Consider the following 16,015-nt stretch of genomic DNA (forward strand, 5'->3'; position numbering starts at 1 on the left):
TGCCTCAGCCTCCCAAGTATCTGGGATTACAGGCACCCGCCACCAAGCCCAGCTAATTTTTGTATTTTTAGTAGAGACAGGTTTCACCATGTTGGCCAGGCTGGTCTTAAACTCCTGACCTCAGGTGATCCACCCACCTTGGCCTCCCAAAGTACTGGGATTACAGGTAGGAGCCACCGCAACCGGCCTTCAGTGTTATCAAGAACTAATCCCTTACACACATCCACGTTAAGCTTTTAATTTCGAGGCCCTGAGTTTAATGTCAAAGTCCTTCCATTTGCTCCACCCATCTCTGTCACCTCCCACAGTCCTCGGCCTGTGCCCTCCTGTTCCTGCCCCTTGATCTCCAGGCGCTGAGCCAGAGGGTTGTCGGGAGGCCCCTGGGCAAGGACGCCTGCCCTGCCATGCTGCACCGTCTGCCCTCCAGGCTGCCAGTCAAGATGTGGGGCAGGACTTCGGAGAAACAGGTGAACAAGGTGGCCCCTAGGGGTCTGGGGCAAGGGTATTGGCACCAAAGCTGGTCTAGTAATTTGTTTACTTCTCTGTGGGCTCCTGTTTCCTGTCTTCTCTCTCTTCCTCTTTCAGAGACAAGCAGATGGCAGCAGAGGCCCATGGAAAGGCCCCATTCTAAGTCATGAGGGCACTGTGTTCAGGTGTGCATGGCTGCGCCGGGGCTGAGGGCTGGCTCCTCCCCCAGTTCAGCCAGGGACAGGTGGAGAGACACAAAGGAGGCTCAGGCAGGGTATCCCCGAAGCTGTCATGATTAAGGCTGTGTGGAGAAAGGCTAGGAAACACAGCACTGACCTTGAACTTTAGGGAGGAATTCAGAGGCCCCTGACAGCCTGAAGGGGACCTTGAAGAGGACCCTGTAGAAAGAGAGAACGCTTCCCTGTGAAGGAGGCCAAAGGAGGAAGGACATGGTGTTCCAGGCACGCTGACTATAGGGACTTTATAGGCTGTGGTGAGAAATAAAATTGATCATGTTTTTGTAGAGTGTGTAAAACAGGGCTTGGCACACAGTAAGCCTTGTGCAATTACTATGTCTTTATTTATTTATTTATTTATTTTTTTTGAGACCGAGTTTTGCTTTTGTCCCCCAGGGTGGAGTGCAGTGGCACAATTTCAGCTCACTGCAGCCTCTGCCTCCCAGGTTCAAGTAATTCTCTGGCCTCAGCCTCCTGAGTAGTGGGGATTATAGGTGTGCACCACCATGCACAGCTAATTTTTGTATTTTTAGTCGAGACAGGATTTCACCATGTAGGCCAGGCTGGTCTCGAACTCCTGACCTCAGGTGATCCACCCACCTCGGCCTCCCAAAGTGTTAAGATTACAGGCGTGAGCCACTGCAACTAGCCCTTTGTGTGGTGACTATGTCTTGATCATCATTTTATAAAGCAGGCCTTGTAACTTCACCTTTAAGACCCTGCAGGATCAGGACCCTGCCTTGCCCTCCCACTCATCTCTCACTCACTCTTGGGTTCTGAGCCACGCTGGCCTTCCTGTTCCTTTAAAGAGCCATCCCTGTTCATCCTTGAATTTGCAAGGATGAAGCTCCGAGTCTGCAAAACAGAATCTGGGGAGTGAATCTGAGCTGGCAGGGAACTGAATAATGGAAGGAATAGGTGGAGTTTATTTCCAATCAACTATCAAAATGATGCGGATGTGGCCAAAGCAGCGCTTAGAGGAAATCTATAGTTCTAAATGCATAGATCAGAAAAGTAGAAAAGTTGAAAATCAATGACCTGAGCTTCCCTATCAAGAAGCTGGGAAAAGAATGGCAAATTGAACCTAAGAAAGTAGAAGCAAGGAAATTATAACAGTAGAAACTGGTGAAATAGAAAGCAAACATACAATAAAGGCAACAAATCAAAAGTTGATTCTTTGAACAGATTAATAAAATATTAGCAATATCTGTTTTCTCTTGAATGATTAAGAGAAAAAATATAGATTGCCAATATCAGGAATGTAAACAGGGTATTATGACAGATTCTACAGATGTTAGAAGGTTAAAAGAGTCAGGTGCAGTGGCTCATGCCTATAATCCCAACATTCTGGGAGGCTGAGGCAGGAGGATCGCTTGAGCTTAGGAGTTCAAGATCAGCCTGGGAAACGGTGAGACCTCACCTCTACAAAAAATGAAAAAAGAAAACAAAATAGTCGGGCATGGTGGCACACACCTGTAATCCCAGCTACAACAGAGGCTGAAGTGGGAGGATTCCTTGAGTCCAGGAGGGTGAGACTGCAGTGAGCTGTGATCGTGTCACTGCATTCCAGGCTGGGCAACAAAGCAAGCTTCTGTCTCAAAAAGGGAATAAGAAAGAAAGTTGATAAGATTTTTTTCAACATACGACTTTATTATCTTTTTTCTTTCTTTCTTTTTTTTTTAAATCTCCATTCGAGTCTGCTTGCTAGGGAAACGACTTTATTTTCAATGGAGCCAAAATGTTGGTCATTTTCTCTTTCTGTAGTCCCTATGTCCCTGTGGATCTTCGGTATCCACAGGGAGAGCAGAACTCAGCAACTTTGCTAATGCCTCCTCCACTCAGGAAAATAGAATGGTACAGGATATTTTTATTTATTGATTGATTGATTTATTGGATTTTTTTTTTAACTGGAGCTCAGTGAAATCAATTGTTTAAAATGGGCTGGTTTCTTATAAATCGTTCTACTATAAGGACACATGCACACGAATGTTCATTGCAGCACTGTCTACAATAGCAAAGACCTGGAACCAACCCAAATGCCCATCGATGATAGACTGGACAGGGAAAATGTGGTACATATACACCATGGAATATTATGCAGCCATCAAAAACGATGAGTTCGTGTCCTTTGTAGGGACATGGATGAACCTGGAAACCATCATTCTCAGCAAACTGACACAAGAGCAGAAAATCAAACACCACATGTTCTCACTCATAGGCGGGTGTTGAACAATAAGAACACATGGACACAGGGAGGGGAGCACTACACACTGGGGTCTTTTCGGGGGAAATGGGGGAGGAATGGGGGGTGGGGAGGTGGGGAGAGAGAGCATGGGGAGAAATGCCAGATATAGGTGAAGGGGAGGAAGGCAGCAAATCACACTGCCATGTGTGTACCTATGCAACAATCTTGCATGTTCTTCACATGTACCCCAAAACCTAAAATGCAATTTAAAAAATGGGCTGGTTTCAATGGAACTAAATTCAGTGGAATCGAAAATAATAAAATAGCAAAGGTAGATAATTGAATTGAATTGAATTGAATAAAATTGAATTTAATTGAATCGAATTGAACAGAATAGAAATTAGTCAGACTTTGTGCTAAGCACTGTCCCTAGTTGTTGCAGTAGATATTTATTGAACAAATATGATCGAACTAGTTGTTCGGGAAACAGTGGGGAACAAAACAGATAGGTCCCTGCTCTTATGAAGCTTACATTCTAGTCAGGGAGACAAGCATTACCATCTGCAAAAGCCCTGAAACGAACGGTACAAGGATGGCCCTTACGAGGAACAGGCAAAAGGACAGTGTAGCTTGGAGTTCAAGAGCAATGAATGAGACTGTAGAGACTGGGGGTCATTGTAACTGGAGTCTAGATTTTAACAAGATGACCACATCATCGTCATCATCATCATCATCATCATCATCATCACCATCATCATCCATCCTTTTATTGCACTTGATATGTGTCAGTGTCAGGCATTGTTCTACACACTTAAAAATGTAGTTTTTTGCCAGGCACGGTGGGTCATACCTGTAATCCCAGCACTTTGGGAGGCCCAGGCAGGCGGATCATGAGGTCAAGAGATCGAGACCATCCTGGCCAACACGGCGAAACCCCGTCTCTACTAAAACTACAAAAATTAGCTGGGCTTGGTGGCATGCGCCTGTGGTCCCAGCTACTCGGGAGGCTGAGGCGGAAGAATTGCTTGAACCCAGGAGGCAGAGGTTGCGGTGAGCTGAGATTGCGCCACTGCACTCTAGCCTGGCGACAGAACAAGACTCCGTCTCAAAAAAAAAAAAAAATTATATATATAGTAGTTTATTAAAACTCTCACAATAATCCTATAAAATATGTATAAAATCCTGCTCATTTTATAGAAGGAGAAACCAAGGCACAGAGAAACTAGAGAAATTATTTAAATGTCAGTCTGATTCCAGAATCTTTTTTTTTTTTTTTTTGAGACACAGTCTTGTTCTGTCACCCAGGCTGGAGTGTGGTTGCATGATCATAGCTGATTGCAACCTCTGCCTCCCGGGCTCAAGCGATCCTCCCACCTCAGCCTCCCAAGTAACAGAAACTACACGTGAGCTCCACCCTGCCTGGCTAATTTTTGTATTTTTTTGTAGATACAGGGTCTCATCGTGTTGCCCAGGCTGGTCTCAAACTCCTGGGTTCAAGGGATCTGCCCATCTCAGCCTCCCAAAGCGCTGAGATTATAGGTGCCACCACCAGAATTTATACTTTTACTAATTTTGACTAATCTTTTTTTACAAAAATTATCTGGGTGTGGTGGCAGACGCCTGTAATCCCAGCTACTTGGTAGGTTGAGGCAGGAGAATCCCTTGAACTGGTGTGTGAGTGGGGGAGGGTGCAGAGGTTGCAGTGAGCAGAGATCCCATCACTACACTCCAGCCTGGGTGACAGAGCAAGACTCCGTCTCAAAAAAAAAATTAGTAAAAAATCTTAACCTATACTTTTAAGTATTATACTCCATTGCTTATAGTGCCAGGCCACAGGTGCTTTATAATCCTGCAGCAGAGATACTGTTCATATACAATTTACTAAATAGTTCAAGTCAAGAGAAAGATGTGATGGGAAGTGTGCTGAGGGTGGGAAAGTGGGAGGTGGGGGAGTAGTCCTCCCTCTGGGTGTCAGGGTGAATCTATAAATACACATGCCCAGAAACCTTCATTTCTTCTGAGACACCCCCTTCTCGTCCTGTTCTCTGTGACCGAAGCTGCAGAATGGGAAAGGAGGGGGCTGGGTAAAATTGGCCAATGGTATTGGTATTCACAGGGTTGGGCTCTTCTGTGTCTTGTTGCTTCTGGGAAAGAAAATGAATTCTCCTTAGAAAAAACAAGGGAGGGCATTGTCTTTGTCTCCACTCCCCTAATTTTCACTTCTGGAAGGAGAAAGGGAACCAGAAGGCTGGGCGCTGTGACTCAAGCCTGTAATCCCAGCACTCTGGGAGGCCAAAGCGGGCAGATCACTTGAGGTCAGAAGTTTGAGACCAGCCTGGCCGACATGGTGAAACCTCGTCTCTACTAAAACTACCAATATTAGCCAGGCGTTGCGGCACACACCTGTGGTCCCAGCTATTCGGGAGGCTGAAGCAGAGAATCGCTTGAAGCTGGGAGGTGGAGGTTGCAGTGAGCTAAGATTGTGCCACTGCACTCCAGCCTGGGCAACGGAGTGAGACTCTGTCTGAAAAAAAGGAAAAAAAAGAAAGGGCACAAGAAAACAGTGGAGAGTGGTCATGGCAGACACATGGACTCCCGTGAATCCACACATGGGCAGTAAGACTCTGCCAGTACGTATTCTCTCAGGCCTTTCCCTTGAAAAAGGGTGAGGAGGAAGTAGAGTCATTGGGGAGGTGGGGGGAGGTGAGCAGAAGGAAACATGAGCGTGACAAGTGGCAATGTGGTCTCTTCTGCCTTTTTTTCTTTTTTTAGTCGTGGAGGGACAGCAGTCAGACTCCTCCCCCAAGTCTTATCTGTAGACTTGACCACATCGTGATGACGGTAAAGAGCATCGAAGACACTACCATGTTTTATTCCAAGATCCTGGGCACGAAGATCATAACTTTTAAGGTAACCACTTCCCTAAATGTCAAAATTCAGGTGGGCTAAACTTTGTTTATAACACTTTAACATGTGACTTAACTCCCAAAAGAAAATGACGGGAAATCTAAGAGAAAATATAAAGAGATCAATGGAGGAGACTCCAAACTCTGAATATTTGGACTTCCAGAGAGAGAATGGAGGGAAAAAAAGGAGAGGAGGAAATTATCGTAGAAATACTGCAAGAGAACTGTGCAGTCTCTATATGGAAAAGGTTAACTAAGTATCCAGCATATTGACACTTACATGGCTTCTTGTGAAATTACAGAACATCAAACTGAAAAAGTAGATCCTAAGAGCTTTCATAGAGGTTAAAAAGTAAATTATCTAAAAAGGAAAAAAAAAACAAACAAATATCAGATTTTCCAAGAGACCAGATACCAAAAGATAAAAGGACAACTTCAAGATTCTGAGGGGCAATTTTCCACCTAGAATTCTATGTCCAACCAAACTATTAACCAAAGGTAAATGTAGGGGCTGGCTGCGGTGGCTCACGCCTGTTAATCTCAGCACTTTGGGAGGCTGAGATGGGTGGATCACATCAGGTCAGGAGTTTGAGACCAGCCTGGCCAATATGGCAAAACCTCATCTCTACTAAAAATACAAAAATTAGCTGGGCATGGTGGTATACGCCTGTGATCCCAGCTACTTGGGAGGCTGAGGCATGAGAATTGCTTGAGCCTGGGAAGCAGTGGTTGCAATGAGCAGAGATTGTACCACCGCACTCCAGTTTGAGTGACAGAGTGAGAAACTGTCAGAAAAAAATCAAACAAAGAAAAAGGTAAATGTACAATAAAAGTATTCTTAGTCATACGAAGTCTTAGAAAAGTTTCCCACTTGCTTTGAAAATTACTTGAGGGTGGCCGGGCGCGGTGGCTCAAGCCTGTAATCCCAGCACTTTGGGAGGCCCAGGCGGGTGGATCACGAGGTCAAGAGATCGAGACCATCCTGGTCAACATGGTGAAACCCCGTCTCTACTAAAAATACGAAAAATTAGCTGGGCATGGTGGCGCGTGCCTGTAATCCCAGCTACTCAGGAGGCTGAGGCAGGAGAATTGCCTGAACCCAGGAGGCGGAGGTTGCGGTGAGCCGAGATCGCGCCATTGCACTCCAGCCTGGGTAACAAGAGCGAAACTCCGTCTCAAAAAAAAAAAAAAAAAAAAAAAAAAAATGACTAATCTGGGAATATAGAAGACATGGAAGTCAGGCCACAAGCCACAACAGATCCCAAGAGGAAGATCTTAGAAAGGTACCTAGAGAACAATCAATCCAGTTTGGAACAGGTGTAAGAAAGACCCCAGGAAAGACAGATCCAAGGAAAAAAAAGAGGTTTCTAGAGACTGAAGTATGTTTGAGAATTTGGAACAACTTCAAAAAAGATAAATGCAGAGAAAGCAAAAAATATATGCCTAAGATGTGCTTCAGTAAGTGAATGGATATATCAACTGTGGCACACCTAGACAGTGAAATATTATTTAGTGAAAAGAATAAATGGACTATCAGCCAGGTTCGGTGGCTCATGCCTGCAATCCCAGCACTTTGGGAGGCCGAGGTGGGTGGATCACCTGAGGTCAGAAGTTTGAGACCAGTCTGGCCAACATGGTGAAACCCTATCTCTACTAAAAATACAAAAATTAGTCAGGCATGGTGGCAGGTGCCTGTAATCTCAGATACACAGGAGGCTGAGGCAGGAGAATCACTTGATCCCAGGAGATGGAGGGTAGAGTGAAGCCAAGATCACGCCATTGCACTCTAGCCTGGGTTACAGACCGAGACTCTGTCTCAAATAAATAAATTAAATTAAACAAATGGACTATCAATCCATGAAAAGACATGGAGGAAATTTAAATGCATATTACCAAGTGAAAGAAGTGAAGGAGGCTGTGCATATGTGGAGGTAGGGTGTATGTATCCCTATACCTTCTGCTCAATTTTGCTGTGGACTTAAGACCACAGCAATTGTACTAAAACAATTAAGTACACACAAACACAACCCCCACATACCATATAACTTAAATAGAAAATCGCAAACAGGAGAAGAATTTTTTTTTTTTTTAGACAGGGTCTTGCTCTGTTGCCCAGGCTGGAGTACAGTGGTGCGTTCACAGCTCACCGCAACCTCCTGGACTCAGGTGCTTCTCTTGCCTCAGCCTCTGGAGTAGCTGGGACTGTAGGCATACGCCACCATGCCCAGCCAATTTTTTCTATTTGGGTAAAAATGTTAAATCTAACATGGAACCTTATGCAGAAATGTAGTATTATGCAACATCAGATTGGATGTGTGCGCAGCAACATGGACATGTCTTGAAAAGGTCGTACTGAGTGAAAAATGAAAATCAGGTCTACAGCATGCGACCCTTTACAATACACACACATAAAACAAAAACACACTTTTTACAGCAATTTATGAAAACTAAAGGATACACATCAAACACATTATAGTGGTTGCCTAAGGTGGAGATGGGAATGGAGAATGAAGTGAAAAAGAATAAATGTATAAGTAAAACAAGAGATAGTCCTTGTATAGGCCAATGGTGATAACAAGGTGTGTGATGTCTCAATCTCTGTACTTGGACACATTAGAGTGAAATTTCAAAACATTAGGATTAAGAAAAATCCTAAAGCTGCAGTAGTCGAAGATGGATGTATTGCCAACCAAAGAATAAAATGCAGATGAACATCAGACTTCCTAACAGCAACACCACATTCAGGGAAGACAGTGAAGTAACATATTTAAGGCTATGGGAAAATAAGCTGCAACCTACAATTGTACACTGAGCCAAACTATCTTCGAGTCCAAAAGTGAAATAAAGTCAGCTGGGCGTGGTGGCTCACACCTGTAATCCCAGCACTTTGGGAGGCTGAGATGGGTGGATCACTTGAGGTCAGGAGTTCAAGACCAGCCTGGACAACATGCTGAAGCCCTGTCTCTACTAAAAATACAAAAATTAGCCAGGAGTGGTGGCATGCACCCATAGTCCCAGCTACTTGGTAGGCTGAGGCAGGCTAATCACTTGAACCCCGAGGGCAGACGTCGCATTGAACCAAGATCGTGCCACTGCACTCCAGCCTGGCTGACAAAGGGAGACTCTGTCTCAAAAAAAAAAAAAAAAAAAAAAAAAGTGAAATAAAATCATTTTCTGATTGAATGGATGTGGTAGTGATATAAAAGAAAGAGACAGAAAAAGTATAAAAGAAATGGCACATGTTGAGAGGTTCAGAAGAGGGAGGAGCCATGAAGAACATGGCAGGGCTGTGAGTTAACCTGTAGTTTATCTACAAAAATAAACTTGCAGCCAGGTGCAGTGGCTCACGCCTGGAATCCCAATACTTTGAGAGGATGAAGCAGGAGGATCACTTGAGCTCAGGAGCTGGAGTCCAGCCTGGGCAACATACTAAGACTATCATTGCTACAAAAAAAAAAAAAAAAAAAAAGTTTTATAATTAGTCAGACATGGTGGTGAGCACCTGTAATCCCAGCTACTCAGGAGGCTGAGGCAGGAGAATTGTTTGAGGCCAGAAGGTCAAGGCTGTAGTGAGCTGTGATTGCACCATTGCATTCCAGCATGGGCAATAGAATGAGACTCTGTCTCTTAAAAAAATTAAATAAATAAACAAAATAAACATGCAAGTGGGTTATTTAAAAATTGTAAAGGAGCTAAAAGAAAAACTAAAAATGATAATCAAATTGTGTTGGAAGAGGTAGTAATGTGAATGAGCTAAATTCTCATTTATCATAGCAGGGAGATGATAGGAAATATCTCAAGTTGCTAAATCAAGAAATAGTGGTGCAGTGAGGCACACTGGCTCACGCCTGTAATCCCAGCACTTTGGGAGGCCGAGGCGGGTGGATCACGAGGTCAAGAGATCGAGACCATCCTGGTCAAATGGTGAAACCCCGTCTCTACTAAAAATACAAAAAGTTAGCTGGGCATGGTGGCGCATGCCTGTAGTCCCAGCTACTCAGGAGGCTGAGGCAGGAGAATTGCCTGAACCCAGGAGGCAGAGGTTGCAGTGAGCCAAGATCGCACCATTGCACTCCAGCCTGGGTAACAAGAGCGAAACTCCGTCTCAAAAATAAATAAATAAATAAATAAATAAACAAAATAAAATAAAAAATTAGCCAGGCATGGTGGGGTGTGCCTGTGGTCCCAGCTACTCAGAGGCTGATGTTGCAGGATCACTTAAACCTGGGAGGTTGAGGCTGCAGTGAGCCGTGATCACTTCACTGAAGCCTGGGCAACACAGCGAGACTCTGTCTCTCTCTCTTTTTTTTCTTTTTTATCTTTTTCATGAGTGTATGTCTGAAGAGACTCTGTCTTAAAAAAAAAAAAAAAAAAAAAGAGTCTGGGCACAGTGGCTCACACCTGTAATCCCAGCACTTTGGGTAGCTGAGGCATGCAGATCACCTGAGGGCAAGAGTTCAAGACCAGCCTGGCCAACATGGCAAAACCCCATCTGTACTAAAAACATAAAAATTAGCTGGACATGGTGGCACTTGCCTGTAGTACCAGCTACTCTGGAGGCTGAGGAATGAGAATCGCCTGAACCCGGGAGGTGGAGGTTGCAGTGAGCTGAAATTGCGCCACTGCACTCCAGCCTGGGCAACAGAGGCAAGACTCTGTCTAAAAGAAAAGAAAGAGGGGCCAGGCACGGTGGCTCACGCCTGTAATCCCAGCACTTTGGGAGGCGGAGGTGGGTGGATCACCAGAGATCGGGAATTCGAGACAAACCTGACCAACATGGAGAAAGAAGAAAGAAAAGGAAAGGAAGAGAAGAAAAGAGAAAGAGGAAAGGGAGAAAAATGAAGGGTTAGGGACTTTGTTTCGAGGCACATAGGAGAAAACTCAACTAACTGTGGGTTAAACAAGACAGAGTTTTCTTTTCCTCTCATTGAACAACCAGTCCAGAGGTAGGTAGTCAGGTCACGGGCAGTGGCTGGGAAGAAAGAGGAAGTGAATGGGCAAAAAGGAGCAGTGCAGCGGGCAGGGAGGTTCCCGGAAGCCCCACCCACACCTCTGCCCTCATCTCATTGCCCAGTCCAGTTGACGTGGCCTCTGGAGGTTCTGGGAAAGGTAGGGTTTTTGTTTTGTTTTGTTTTGTTTGAGACGGAGTTTCACTCTTGTTGCACACGCCGGAGTGTAATGGTGAGATCTCAGCTCACCGCAACCTCCACCTCCCTATTTCAAGCGATTCTCCTGCCTAGCCTCCCGAGTAGCTGGGATTACAGGCATGTGCCACCGTGCCTGGCTAATTTTGTGTTGTTAGTAGAGACAGTGTTTCTCCATGTTGGTCATACTGATCTCGAACTCCTGACCTCAGGTGATCTGCCCACCTTGGCCTCCCAAAGTGCTGGGATTATAGGCGTGAGCCACTGCGCCCAGCCAAAATGTAGTTTTTTAAAGTTGGGCATGCAGTTGACCCCACTGAAATTTCTGTTGTGTTTATAAGAAATAAAGGGGAAATGTATACTGGGTAGGCAAATTGCTGTCTTTGCCTTTGTTGGTAAAAATAATACTTGGAGATATGAAAATAATTTCAAAGAGAAATAAATTCAGATACTTGCCTCTAGGGAATGAGACTTGGGTAGGGCTAAGGGCTGTTGTGTAGTAGCTCCATTCTAGTTTTTATTTTTTTTTTAACTTTGTTGGGATAGGTGGAAAGGCTTCATCTCACACTCCTCTTGGAGGTTTAATTCCAGGCTGTTTTCTCCGCCTCTCCCCGCCAAGTAGGAAGACCGGAAAGCACTGTGTTTTGGAGACCAGAAATTTAACCTCCACGAGGTGGGAAAGGAATTTGAACCCAAAGCCGCTCACCCAGTTCCTGGTTCCCTGGACATATGTCTGATCACAGAGGTGCCTTTGGGTGAAATGATCCAGCACCTCAAGGTGAGTGGGACTTCCCTTCTTTTTGCAAAGCTGCAAACACAGTGAAAACAGAAGCATGACCCAGAGAGGTAACAGGTTTCACCACATCCAGATAAATGCCTGAACACAGTTATGTACTATTTTGACTGACATGATTTTTCATGTAAATAATTGTATTTGAAAAGGAAACTATGCATTCCCCTTGTTTAAAAAAAAAAAAAAAACTACACTTAAATACCTTTTTTTTTTTGAGATGGGGTCTTGCTCTGTTGCCCAGGCTGGAGTGCAATGCAGCAGTCTCGGCTCACTGCAACCTCCACCTCCTGGGTTCAAGCGATTCTCCTGCCTCAGCTTCCCAAGTAGCTGAGACTACAGACGTGCACCACCACGCCTGGCTAATTTTTGTAGTTTTAGTAGAGTCGGAGTTTCGCCATGTTGGCCAAGCTGGACTCAAACTCCTGACCTCAAGTGATCTGCCTGCCTTGGCCTCCCAAAGTGCTGGCATTACAGGCATGAGCCACTGTGCCCAGCCCTAAATACACTTATATAGAAAGAAAATGTTCATCCAAGTACATGAAAAACTCATATCTTGGCATAAAGGAAAAGTAACTGTAAAATCCAGCAGCTATAAAAGCATAACAATGTCATTAGATTCTAGCCACTTCCATTCCCTGTACTCCCTGACCCTGACATTACAAAGGGAGATATGGCAGGTGGTTAAAAAGATACTAAGGACTTGTTAGCATCCACTTTCTTGTATAATCAGAAGGATTGAGAGAAGATTGAAGAGGGAATAATTTCTGATTTGGTGATATTGAATCCAGTGTCTCTGTAATACTTAAAATGATGTCATCTAGAAGGGGCATTGGCTGGACATGGTGGCTCATGCCTGTAATTCTAGCAGTTTGGGAGGGTGAGGTGGGAGGATCATTTGGGCCAGGAGTTCCAGACCAGCCTGGGTAACATAGACCCCCCCCATCTTTACAAAAAATAAAAAATTAAGCCAGGCATGGTAGTGCATGCCTGTAATCCTAGCTACTCAAGAGGGTAAAGTGGGAGGATCACTTGAGCCCAGGAGGTTGAGGCTGCAGTGAGCTATGATCATGCCACTGCACTCCAGCCTGGGTGATACAGCAAGGCCCTGTCTCTAAAAATTAAAATAAGGCCAGGTGTGCGGTGGCTCACGCCTGTAATCCCAGTGCTTTAGGAGGCCAAGGAGGGAGGATCACTTGAATCCAGAAATTAGAGACCGGCCTGGGTAACATGGCGAGACCCTGTGTCTACATAAAATACAAAAAAAAATTAGCTGGGCGTGGCAGTGTGTGCCTGTAGGCTCAGCTACTTGGGAGGCTAAGAGGTGGGAGGATTGCTTGAGCCCAGGAGGTTGAGGCTTTAGTGAACTGTGGTCATGCCACTGCATTCCAGTCTGGGTGACAGAGTAATACACTATCTCTACAATAAATAAATAAAAAAGAGGGGCATTAGTTTCCCTTTTGCAGAACATGAATCAAGGTCTTGTATATATTCTGTGCAAATAACCTAGACTCCTTTGGGAAGTCTCAGTGAAAGAGACTGGTTTGCAAGTAAAATGGGTGAAGCATAGGGGTTAAGAGTTATGGTCTTTGACCCAGACTGCCTGGGTTCGAATTCTAGTTCTGCCACTTACTAGATAGTACTAGGTACTATTATCCTTCCCATTTTACAAATGAGGAGGCTGAGGTACAAGGTAGTTAGGTACTGTGTCCAAGGCCATCTAGCTGATAAGTGTCTGGAACAGAGTGAGGAAGGGAAGGATGGTAGGCGATTGAGGTCAGAAAGATACAGGGGTGGGGCCGGGGCACAGTGGCTCACGCCTGTAATCCCAGCACTTTGGGAGGCGGATCATGAGGTCAAGAGATCGAGACTATCCTGGCCAACATGGTGAAAACCTGTCTCTACTAAAAATAAAAAAATCAGCTGGGCATGGTGGTGTGTACCTGTAATCCCAGCTACTTGGGAGGCTGAGGCAGGAGAATCGCCTGAACCCAGGAAGCAGAGGTTGCAGTGACCTGAGATCACGCCACTGCACTCCAGCCTGGTGACAGAGCGAGACTCTGTCTCAAAAAAATAAAAATAAAATAGGCTGGGCATGGTGGCTCACACCCATAATCCCGGCACTTTGGGAGGCCAAGACAGGTGGATCACCTGAGGTCAGGAGTTCAAGACCAGCCTGGCCAATATGCTGAAACCTTGTCTCTACTAAAAATACAAAAGAATTAGCCAGGCGTGGTGGCGCACGCCTGTAATCCCAGCTACTCAAGAGCCCAAAGCAGGAGAATCACTTGCACCTGGGAGGCCGAGTTTGCAGTGAGCTGAGATTGCACCACTGCACTCCAGCCTGGGTGACAGAGTGAGACTCAGTCTCAAAAATAAACAAATAAATAAAAAGAAAGAAAGATACAGGGGTGTTCCAGGGTCTTCTAGGTCACTATGAGGAATTAAATTTTACAAGCCAGCCTCAGTGGCTCACACCTGTAATTCCAGCACTTTGGGAGGCCGAGGTGGGCGGATCACTTGAGGTCAAGAGTTCAAGACCAGCCTCGGCAGCATAGCAAGACCTCGTCTCTACAAAAAAATGCAAAAAATATTTGGGCATGGTGGCATGCGCCTGTAATCCCAAACTAGTCAGGAGGCTGAGGTGGGAGAATTGCTTGAACCCGGGACGCGGCAGAGGTTGCAGTGGGCTGAGATCTCACCACTGCACTCCAGCCTAGGTGACAGAGTGAGACTCTGTCTCAAAAAAAAAAAAAAAAAAAAAAAAAGGAATTAAATTTTGGTCTCATACACAGATTTTGATGAATGACTTTTGTCTTTTCTTTCCACCTCAGAATTGTGATGTCCCTATTGAGGAGGGGCCAGTTCCCAGAACAGGGGCAAAAGGGCCTATTATGTCCATCTACTTCCGAGACCCTGACGGAAATCTGATTGAGGTGTCCAACTACATCTCTTCATGATGGAGGCTGGACCTCCTCCATTTTGCCGCCCTCGATATCCCCTTCTCCTTTCCTTCCTGCAAACCCCGACCCAGACCCAGAGGCCTCCGAAGACTGAGGACTTAGGCACTTCACACATCCTGATGAGGGGGGACCCAAGACAGGTTTGGGACCAGACCTCCATATCTGTATGTCATCCAAGCTGGCCTAATAAATGCATAACCTCTCAACAAATACAGGGTCTTTGTTATTGTATCAGTGCCACGCATGGGTGTTTATCTAGGGTGTGAGATCTCTGAACTGTTGGGTCAGAGGTCTATGACCAGAGTATGAGAACTCCGAGTGCCAGATCTAGGGGTCGTCCCCTTGGGATTCAAGGCCCCTGACAGATTTCTCCTCGTCAGTGACGCCATCATCTCCATCCTTTCCTAACTCACCTCACTCTTCCAGCTGCTGCCTGCTGCTTTCTCCATTCCTGGGCCTCAGAGACTCCCAGGAGCTCTCATTCCCATCAGACCTTCCAGGATCAGCCCCAAACGATATTACTACTTCCCAGAGAGCCTTCTCTAGTCTCACTCCTGGGATATTTAGCACTTTCTACCTTTGGATCTAGTAGGTCAAAGAGTTCGAGACCAGCCTGGGCAACATAGTGAGACACCCCCTTTTCCACACAAAATAAATTAATACATAAATTAGCCAAATCATCTCAATTGAGGCATAGCTCATGGCAGGGTAGGCAGGACAAGGTCAAATTTCCTCTCTTTCTGTTCCCCTCCACCATTCAGTCAACTAAAATACGAATGTTGAGTACCTACTGTGTGCCAGGCCCTGTTGCAAGCACTGGAGAGACAGTAATGAACAAAAGAGATAAGCATATCTCTGTTTGTGGAGTTGCCATTCTAGTGGGGCAGATAGAAAATAAATAAAATTAAGTAAGTAAAATATTAAGTATGTTACAGGCTGATAAATGCTATGGAGAAAAAGAAAACATAGAAAAGAGCGAATGCAGATAAAAATATTTGGGGCAGGCTGGGCACAGTGGCTCACGCCTATAATCCCAGCACTTTGGGAGGCCGAGACGGGTGGATCACGAGGTCAAGAGATCGAGACCATCCTGGTCAACATGGTGAAACTCCGTCTCTACTAAAAATACAAAAATTAGCTGGGCATGGTGGCGCACGCCTGTAGTCCCAGCTACTCGGGAGGCTGAGGCAGGAGAATTGCTTGAACCCAGGAGACGGAGGTTGCGGTGAGCCGAGATCACGCCATTGCACTCCAGCCTGGGTAACAAGAGCAAAACTCCGTCTCAAAAATATATATATATATATATATTTGGGGCAGGCTGGG

At 45.3% G+C, this 16,015-nt stretch overlaps 1 protein-coding gene across 1 annotated transcript; it reads left to right on the forward strand.

The window, feature by feature from the left end:
* The first annotated feature begins 333 nt into the window (after positions 1-333).
* GLOD5 (glyoxalase domain containing 5) lies at positions 334-14,920 on the forward strand. The gene is made up of 4 exons (XM_003939543.3): positions 334-467; positions 5,662-5,799; positions 11,562-11,717; positions 14,564-14,920. The coding sequence occupies exons 1-4, from the start codon at positions 405-407 to the stop codon at positions 14,687-14,689; spliced, it is 483 nt and encodes a 160-aa protein (XP_003939592.1). The 5' UTR covers positions 334-404; the 3' UTR covers positions 14,690-14,920.
* Positions 14,921-16,015: the final 1,095 nt, after the last annotated feature.

This window comes from Saimiri boliviensis, chromosome X (genome assembly GCF_048565385.1).
Source record: "Saimiri boliviensis isolate mSaiBol1 chromosome X, mSaiBol1.pri, whole genome shotgun sequence".
Taxonomy (NCBI): domain Eukaryota; kingdom Metazoa; phylum Chordata; class Mammalia; order Primates; family Cebidae; genus Saimiri; species Saimiri boliviensis.

Coding starts and splice junctions, on each gene's coding strand:
- GLOD5 (XM_003939543.3), top strand. CDS start 405: ATGCTGCACCGTCTGCCCTCCAGGCTGCCAGTCAAGATGTGGGGCAGG. Junction 468..5,661: donor GCAGGACTTCGGAGAAACAG/GTGAACAAGGTG, acceptor TTCTTTTTTTAG/TCGTGGAGGGACAGCAGTCA. Junction 11,718..14,563: donor AAATGATCCAGCACCTCAAG/GTGAGTGGGACT, acceptor TTTCCACCTCAG/AATTGTGATGTCCCTATTGA.